This window comes from Myotis myotis, unplaced genomic scaffold (assembly GCF_014108235.1).
Source record: "Myotis myotis isolate mMyoMyo1 unplaced genomic scaffold, mMyoMyo1.p scaffold_m19_p_2, whole genome shotgun sequence".
Lineage (NCBI taxonomy): Eukaryota > Metazoa > Chordata > Mammalia > Chiroptera > Vespertilionidae > Myotis > Myotis myotis.
Genome location: NW_023416324.1, coordinates 52878101 through 52887577, shown reverse-complemented (window position 1 = coordinate 52887577; position 9477 = coordinate 52878101). Strand labels below are relative to the sequence as shown.

Genomic DNA, 9477 nt, shown 5'->3' with positions numbered 1-9477 from the left:
AATCCTTATCAGTGAGTAGTTTTTCAAGCAATGATTCAGGGAGCCAGGGTCCTCCCACCTTGTGTAACTACCATCTTCGAGGACCTTATCTCTGTGCGGTGGATCAAAGAATAAAGAAGGAGGAGGCACATCTGTTTCTAAATATCCGTGGACCAGAAATGATACATATTACTTCTGCCACACTTTATTGGAGGGCGCTTGGTCTCATGGTCACAATCATAGCAAAGGAAGCTGAGATATTTGTTTCCTTTGTGTGTCCCATGAAGAGAAAAACAACATTGTTGGCAGCTATTAGTCTCTACCAGAGTTAAGAAAAACAAGGTAAAACAGATAGAGAGTTCTTTGCAAATATGAGATAACTATATGTAAAAATAATATGTATGATTAAGTATAAGATACTGCTATTGAGTCAGTGAAAGTTAAATAATTGAAAAAGATAATGCAGGAAACACAGGAATCAGTGCATTTCTGTGTTAAAATATTTCAACAGTGATTTTCTTTCTAAAATCACTATTGACTCATAAATTGAAAAGGAACATTAGTTTGGAAAAATACTTCTTAATATAAATAAATAATAGGTTATTGTGAATTTCATTAATGTATCTTTCAAGACAATTGAGACAGAAAATAAATTGTGGTTAACACTTACATCACGCATTATATTTGTCTGCTTTCTGATGTAGGTCAGGAGTCTGAAGATGAAATTGAGGATGGAGATTTGCATGCCAGTTTTAGGATATCAGTATTCAAACTACCCATACATTCTTCAGATTCATTGAAGGATGTAGTATTGAAAAAGAAAGAACAAGCTTCTTTTCCTACATATACACAGCCACTTTCTACTACTCATCAAAAACCCGTAATTACCAAACCACACGTGCTGTTGGAGAAGAAAGCAAGAAGAGAGTTTTTTATGATACACAGAACCGGTATAAAGCTCAAAACACTTTATGATATTGATGAATATCACTTAGAACAAAAGAAGCAGGAAAGCCCCAAGAAAAATGGAATAGCTATAACCATGGCAAAAACTGCCCAAGAAAAAGTCAATTTAAGTGTTCAAGAAATGTTACAGAAGAAAAAACGGGCTGTACAAAAGCAAATGGCAGAAGATAACAGGGCAATTCGGGATGGTTTGTACCAACTTTGGCAGGTCAGATCCAACTACCTTGAAAAAGTTAGAGAGAGGAGAGCTTTGTTTCTAGAAGAAAAAGACCAAAAAGCTAGAGACCGTTTATTAATTCAAAACTTAAATAATGAGCTCATTATTTGGGACAGAAGTGTAAATAAAATGAAGACATTGAAGAAGAACAATGATCTCTTAAAAGAGAAACATCTGATAGTTCAGGAAAAACGAGAAACAGAAAAACTTCAAAAGGATTTACGTAAATACATGAAGGAACTTAGGTAGGTACAGTTTTGATATAAGTGTTTAAGTCAATTTCATGTGAATACTACATACTAAATGTTGAGATCTATTAAATAGTACTTTATAACATGACATCTTATACTTTGGAAAACAGAAACAACCAAAAATGACAAGTATGTCCTAATATATTACTAAAGATGAGACAATAAAACAACTCTATCTTCAGATTTTGTGGTATATCAAAATACAAATCAGTATTAGAAGAATATAATCAACTTAGTTTATCACCGCAAATTGAATGTCTGGCCATCATTAATTTGTAGAAGATGCAGAGTTAAGAGCTTCCTAATGTATCTTAACTGAATTATCTTCTCTTATAAACTGCTGCAAAGATATTATCTTTGAAAGCACATAAGAATAAGACAATACAGTGTTGTCCTGAAAGGTATTATTGAGTTTCATTTATAAACATTTTCAAATAAAGCTGGAGTATCAACATGTAGAAAGGAGCTGAGACTCAAAAAAGTTGTCTGTCTAGAGACTTCAGTTTTCAATTCTTTTTCATGTTCTTTCTGGTTCAAATACTTGACCTAAAAGCATTCTGATAAATCTCAGTAACTAGTGAAGTCATTACTGAGACAGTACCTCCCTATTCCTGCTGTTAAGTGAGGGAGCATGAAAGAAGAAAGGGGAACCATAAATCTCTAGTTTAGAAAATTTACGAAATACCCACAGGGACATTTAAGAATGAATTAAAAAGAGACTTTGAAATTAAAAAACTTATGTACCAGGTACAAGCTGGTCATAAGTTTTCCAAAATATTCTTGTCCATACTTTGAAAAAGTTATGACACTGCTCAGGGCAGAACAGCATGGTGTCCACTGTAAAGTTGAGTATCAACTAGCAAGAATTTGTGGCACATAAGGCAGTTATTCAATTACATCATCTCTGCTTGTTCTTATTTTGGTCATTAATTGACCTCCTCCACTACCCTCTTCATTAACTGTGGTCTTATCTTGATTTATAAAGCTTTCCTTCATCCAACTTCTATAATTACAGTTCACTTCCAAATTCATAAGAACAACCCTCTCAATTGCTTAACCTAAATACTCTTGAACCCCAAAAACCTTTAAACTCATTTCCAAAGACATAACAAAATCCCTCTCATCACTTGGAACTGCTTTACCTCTTAAATTTGAAACTCTTGTATACTTATTTATGTCTAAAATCTTTTATTTTTTAACTCTTCCTTTACTTTCACCACATACATTCCTCAAAGACAGGCCTTTCATAGTTTTATTAAGTTTGAGTCCAAGTATTTTATAGGACTTTTATGGTATTGTAAAATAGAATTAATTTCATAATTTTATTTTCCAATTATTTGACCCTGGTATACTATCTAATTATAATCATTGTGTTTCTCTTCAATTCTTTTAAATAGTTGGGTTTTTTTAAAAAACATTTTTTCCACAGTTTATAATTATTATCTGTAGGATGGCTATTTCAATACATTTTTTAGACTTAATTACAGGTGCAAAGTCCCTTTTGCCATGACTTTTACTCAGCTACATGTCCAGACAAGACTATTATCCAAGCTTCAGACACAATAGTTATAGCTGATTTTCAATGAGTGGTCGTTAAATTCTAGGAATTCCTCTAAAGATTTTCAATGTATTTACTTCTTACTAAATCCATTGAGATGAATTGTCCCTTCTTAAAGATGAAGAAAATGGTGCAGACAGAGCTTAAAATAACTTTTCAAAAACTGCACAATCAATAAGTTCTAGATCTGGGATTCTAACCCAAGCAGAATGGCTTCACTTCCTGTACTCTTAACCACAAGCCATTGCTTCTCTCTGTTCAACTCTCTTCTCATCGTCACATGGATAGCCAGGCTTTTAAAACCCAATTTTACAAAAATAGAACCCTAATAGTTTTCCTTATCTAGTTGTTCTCCTATATTTTCTGTCCTGATGAATGCCACTGTTATCTACCCAGTAAAAGCAATGATTAAATTTCAGGCACCCCTCTAAGGATTTTAAATGTGTTAATTCATTTAGTCCTTTACTGAATTCTGAGTTGGATTATTCCCCTTTGAAGATGAAGAAAATGAGGTAGAGGGAATGGGAAGAACTTGTCCAAAGCCACTTGGTAATTAATTTTTAGACTTTATAGACTTAGGCTTCTTTTTCACTTCCCAAGTCTAGATTTTGAATTCCCTTAAACATATATAAAGAACACGATGATCTATATAAGTCTGTTTTTTCTGGGCTTATCTGCTCTACTGTTCCTACCAGAACTGTCTGACCCTTACGAATAGAGTGCTGCCACTTCTCGGGGATGCAAAGCTATGCTACCCTCTGTGCTTTTATTTTAGCACTGAAGCCTGTCTTATCTTTCCCCTGCCAGTTTTCACCATGTTTCACTGTCTTGTTGCATAGTGCTTTCATTATGTTACTATAGCATTTTATTTATATACTAGAGGCCTGTTGCACGAAAAGATTTGTGCAATAGGCCTTCCCTTCCCCTGGCAGCCGGCACCGGTTTTCCTCCAGCACCCGGTACCCAGGCCTTCGCTCCGGCCAGAGCTGCCTTCAGCGCCTTCACTACTCTGCTTCGCACCTACATATGCAAATTAACCGCCATCTTTGTTGGCAGTTAATTTGCATATCATGCTGATTAGCCAATGGGAGGCATAGTGAAAGTACAATCAATTACCCTGTTTGTCTATTATTAGATTAGATTTAAAAACCTTTATTTCTCTTTACTTTTTATAAGCTTCTCATAGTTATATCATATTATATGTATCTTTATAGAATTTAGGGAATATGACAAACATTATAATACACTAGAGGCCCGATGCATGAAATTCATGCACAGGGTGGGGTCCCCTCAGCCAAGCCTGCACTCTCTCCAATATGGGATCCCTCTCATAATCCTGGACCACTGGTTCCTAATCGCTCACCTGCCTGCCTGCCTGGTTGCCCCTAACTGCCTCCCCCCACCCCTTGCTGGCCTGATCGCCCCTCATTGCCTCTGCATGCTGGCCTGATTACCTCTAACTGTTCCCCCTGCTGGCCTGGTCGCCCCCAACTGCCCCTCTGCTGGCCTATTCACCCCTCACTGACCCTCTACCACCCTAATCACCCACACCTTCCCGCCCCCCCCCCCCGCTGGCCTGGTTGCCCCCAACTGCCCACCCCCCCCCCCACCAGCCTGGTTGGCCCACACAGCCTGCTTGTTCAGTCATTTGGTCGTCCCTCACTAACCCTCCTGCCAGCCTGGTCACCCCATGCAATCTGCTGTTCAGTCATTTGGTCATACCTAACTAACCCCCCTGCTGGCCTGGTTGTAGGCAGCCATCTTGTGAGGGTGTGAGGGTTAATTTGCATATTACCTCTTTATTATATAGGATAACTCTTAAATGAATGAGGAAGGGTGAATGAGTTAATCTAAGGTCCCTGACATTTCCAGGTTTGACAGTGTAACCTGCTTCATCTTTCTCTAACTTAGAGTCTGTATTAGTCTGCTAGGGCTACTATAACAAAATACTACAGACTGTGTGGTTGAAACAGAAGTTTATTTTTTTACAATTTTAGAGGCAGGAAGTCCAAGATCAATATGTTGACAGGTTTGGTTACTCCTCAGACCTCTCTCCTTGGCTTGTGTCCTCACATGGCCTTTGTCCTGTGTGTGCACATCCTTGGTGTCTCTTCATCTTCTCAGATTGGATTAGAGCTCACCCATATGATCTAATTTAAATTTAATTACCTCTTAAAGGACCTATTCTACAAATACAGTTGCATTCTAAGGTACTGGGAATTAGGACTTCAATGTATGGATTTGGAGGGGACACAGTTCAGTTAATAAAAGAGTCCTATACAATGGAATACTATTCTGATATAAAAAAGAAGGAGCTCTTATTTTTTGTGGTATCATGGATGGAAAGCATTATGCTAGGTGAAAGAAGCCAGTCAGAGAATGAAGTACCATATGATTTTACTTATATGTGGACTCTAATGAACAAAATGAACTAAAAAACAAAATAGAAACAGACTCAGAGAGAAAAGGCTGACAGATATCAGAGTGAAGAGGGTTGCAGGGCTGGGTGAAACAAGTGAAGAGAGTAAGCAAAAAGAAAACTGAAAAAACAAAAACAACAACAACAAAACCAGACTCCTGGAAGTTTAGATTTAGTGAGGCTTGAGTAAAAGTTCTGCAAATCATGTCATAATCTGGTTTAGATGCCTCTTTAGGAATCTAAGCCATAGTTTGTATGGATTTTGTTATAGCCAGTAGAACTATCTACACTAATAAAAGAGAAAAATGGTAATTGGCGTACGGCGCTACCCTTTTCATTGGCTAATCAGGGCTATATGCAAATTAACTGCCAACTAAGATGGCAGTTAACTGCCAACAAAGATGGCGGCTAATTTGCATATGTAGGCACAATGCAGGGAGGCAAAAGGGAAAGCAGGAAGAAGCCCCCTGCCACTGACAGTGATCGGATACCCAGGGGGGAGCTAAGAGCTGGGGGGCAGGGCAAAGGTGGCCCTGGGGCCCGTCTTTGCCCTGCCCCCCAGCCATGATCGGAGAATCAGGCACCTTTTCCGCCCTGGCCAGTGATAGCAGGAAGTAAGGGTGGAGCCAGCGATGGGAGCTGGGCACAGTCGAAGCTGGCAGTCCCAGGAGCTAGGGGTCCCTTGCCTGGGCCTAAAGCGGAGCCCGCGATCGTGGCGCCCCCCGCTGCCACTGCGGGTCCCCGCTGCTTGGGCCGGACGCCTAGGCCAGAGGTGTTAGGCCTGGGCAGGGGCGGAGCCTGCAACCGCGGGGAGCTGGGGGTCCCCTGCCCAGGCCTGACACCTCTGCCGGAGGCCTCAGGCCTGGTCAAGGGGCTGATCCGGTGATTGGTGATCGGAGGGTGATGAGGATCAACTCCTCTGGCTGAGGCATCAGGCCTGGGTGGGGGGCGGAGCTGGGGATTGGGGGGATATGATGGTCCCCTTGCCCAGGCCTGAAGCCTGGGTCAGAGGTGTCAGGCTTGGGCGGGGGGTGGAGCAAGCGATCAGAGGGAGATGGGGGTCCCCTGCCCAGGCATGATTCCTGGGCCAGAGGCCTCAGGCCTGGGCGGGGGTCAGAGCCAGTGATCGGGGGGAGATGGGGGTCCCCTGTCCAAGCCTGACACCTCTGGCAGAGGCGTCAGGCCTGGGCAAGGGGCCGATCAGGCGATCGGAGGGTGATGGGGGTCTATGCCTCTGGCCAAGGCATCAGGCCTGGGCAAGGGGCAGAGCCAGCAATTGGAGGGGTCTGGGGGTCCCCTGCCCAGGCCTGACGCCTGGGCCAGAGGCATCAGGCCTGGGCTGGGGGCAGAACCAGTGATAGGGGGAAATGAGGGTCCCCTGCCCAGGCCTGACGCCTCTGTCAGAGGCATCAGGCCTGGGCAAGGGGCCGATCCTGCGATTGGAGGGTGATGGGGGTCAACGCCTGAGGGCTCCCAGTATGTGAGAAGGGGCAGGCTGGGCTGAGGGACACTCCCCCCCCACCACACCCAGTGCACGAATTTCATGCACCGGGCCCCTAGTTAAAAACAATAGCCTAAAATAAATATTAGTGAATGTTATAATAAAATTATATGCAATAAGTGAAGTTACGTCTTTTTTTCTATTTGTATATGTCTATTTTTAATATATGTAATTATCATTAAATATCTGACTAAATGTTATGATTTTAGTAATTTAAAAGTACCTCACTCCATAATCTTTACTTTTCTCTCTTAGGGCTAGAGAAAGCTGTAAAAGACACTCTGAAGAAAAATTTGTTTATGATATGATTGCCTTTCAGAAAGCTTGTGAAAGATTACAAGAGGCTAAAGCAAACATTGAAAGTATGAAAACAAAGGTGGTTGTTAAAACTCCCAGAAAATGACAGAATGAACCAATACCAGAGCATATCCAATGGTCTTTTTGAAATATAGCCATTATTTTCAATTAAAGGACTTTAAAATAATATTATGAAAGAAGAAATACAAGATGGATTTGTATATAAATCTTCTTAAAAATATAAAGAGCAATGAACATGTTTCTCTTACTAATCATAATTTAACTTAAATCAAGTTGACTTGCCACCTCAAATGTTCCATATATATCCAGATGTCCAAGGACAATTAAAACTGATTTCCTTTATAGCAGGAAATATTGAAAAAGGTGTTGCTTATATTGTTTCATATCCTAGTATAACAAATCTATTTTCAGTTTTTCTGGCACTCTTATCCTAGTTATTTCAGTTGTAACTGCTGGCTTTTAATAAGACACTGTGTACCCTGATTAATTTCATTACCCTGCTTTCATATATTTAATTATATTTTTTGTTCATTTTATAAAAACAATATCTGAATTTTTTTCAAAATAAAGTTTTCACCACTGTATCAGTGACTCATGTTTTTATGAAAATTCAGGAAATTTAAAATATAAAAGAGAAGTTAAACATTCCTATTAACTTTCTTAGATATTATAAAATTTTGTATATGTATTTTAGGTGTTTTCCTTTGCACATATGGGATGAAAAGAGAGTGGGAGAGGACACATATAATTATGCTAGAGGCCCAGTGGATGAAATTAGTGCACTGGGATGAAATTAGTGCTTCTGTGGAGCAGGCCTAAGCCAGCAGTCAGACATCCCTCTCACAGTCCAGGACCCTTCTCTCCTTACCGCCCACCACCCACCTGCTCACTGATCCTTACTGCTCAGCTCAGCTCCCTGCCCTTTAGCACTGCTGCAGAGGTGGAAGAAGCTCCTGCCACTGCCATTGCGCTCTCCAGCCATGAGCCCAACTTCCTGCTGAGCAGTGCTTCCCCTGTGGGAGCACACTGACCACCAGGGGGCAGCTCCTGCATTGAGCGTCTTCCCCCTGGTAGTCAGTACACATCATAATGACTGGTTGTTCTGGTCGTTTTGCTGTAATGGTCGCTTAGGCTTTTATTATATAGACTAGAGACCTGGTGCATGAAAATTTATGCACTGGAAAGGGGGTGGGGGTTCCTCACCCAGCATGCATCCTCTCACAGTCCGGGAGCCCTCAGGGGTGGGAGGCGATCTGGCGATCAGGGGAAGGTGACACCCCCATCACACTTCTGCTGCTGCCACTGCCGGCAGTGCAAGCCTCAGCCTTCCCTAGTTACCTGAGCCTCAGGCAGCCCTGGATGTCTGGGCAGCCACCATCTGAGGCTTGCCTGCACCTCAGGCTGGCCCTGGGCGGCTGGGGGGCTGAGGGGACTGGGGGACTCCAGAGGCAGGCACGCAGCAAGGCCCTTGCAGGGCTGAGGGGACTGGGCACCGCTATGTTGTGTCTGTGAGTGCCACCATCTTTGAGGGCTGGGAAGTCAATTAGCATATTCCCTGCTTATTGGCTTTGAGGGCTGCAATCTTTTAGGGTGGGACATTCAATTAGCATATTCCCTCCTTGTTGGCTGTGGGCGCAGCCATCTTTGAGGGCAGGGCAGTCAATTAGCATATTCCCTCCTTATTGGCTGTGGGAGCCACCATCTTTGTGATAGTGTGAGGGTCAGTTAGCATATTCCCTCTTTATTAGATAGGATAATTGTGATCATAAAGTATACAGAAATGGTCTATACTAGTTTTAAGTCTATTGAACACATAGTCATGGTATAAAATTTGAAAAATAAAGGATATTATTAGAAAGATGTAAAAATCCCTTATAAAATTGTCACTTTTCAATAGTTTTCATTTATTTAGAAAGACAAATCTCTCACTATTGTTATGACATTGCTCACATAATAAAATGTAGCTAATGCCATTCAAAATTTCTTGTTAATACCTATCAATTATATATGGAAGTTTGTAAAATTCTCTAATTTTATTAGTCTATGGTAAATTTCCAAAAATTAAATAACCATTTAATCAGTTGTGTTTTTATGCTGGACTGCTAAAAATATTGGTCATAATTTTTTAATTTTTGTAAAATGGTAGCCATCTGTTTAAGTTCATGTCATCAGCTTCCACTTTCCTGTTAATTTGAAGATAACTAATGAACCAGTCATTTTATTATATCTGATTATTCTTTAAAAGAACAAAGGGAGATTCTGTGAGGT

The 9477-nt window shown here is 41.0% G+C and overlaps 1 protein-coding gene across 1 annotated transcript in view; it reads left to right on the top strand.

Moving 5' to 3' along the window:
• Window positions 1–7764, top strand: part of LRRIQ3 (leucine rich repeats and IQ motif containing 3) — a 96479-nt gene extending 88715 nt beyond the window's left edge. The window contains exons 7-8 of the mRNA XM_036347141.1: window positions 684–1407; window positions 7147–7764. Coding sequence (XP_036203034.1) covers window positions 684–1407; window positions 7147–7294 — 872 coding nt within the window. The 3' untranslated portion in view covers window positions 7295–7764. The remainder of the gene's footprint in view (window positions 1–683; window positions 1408–7146) is intronic.
• Window positions 7765–9477: the final 1713 nt, after the last annotated feature.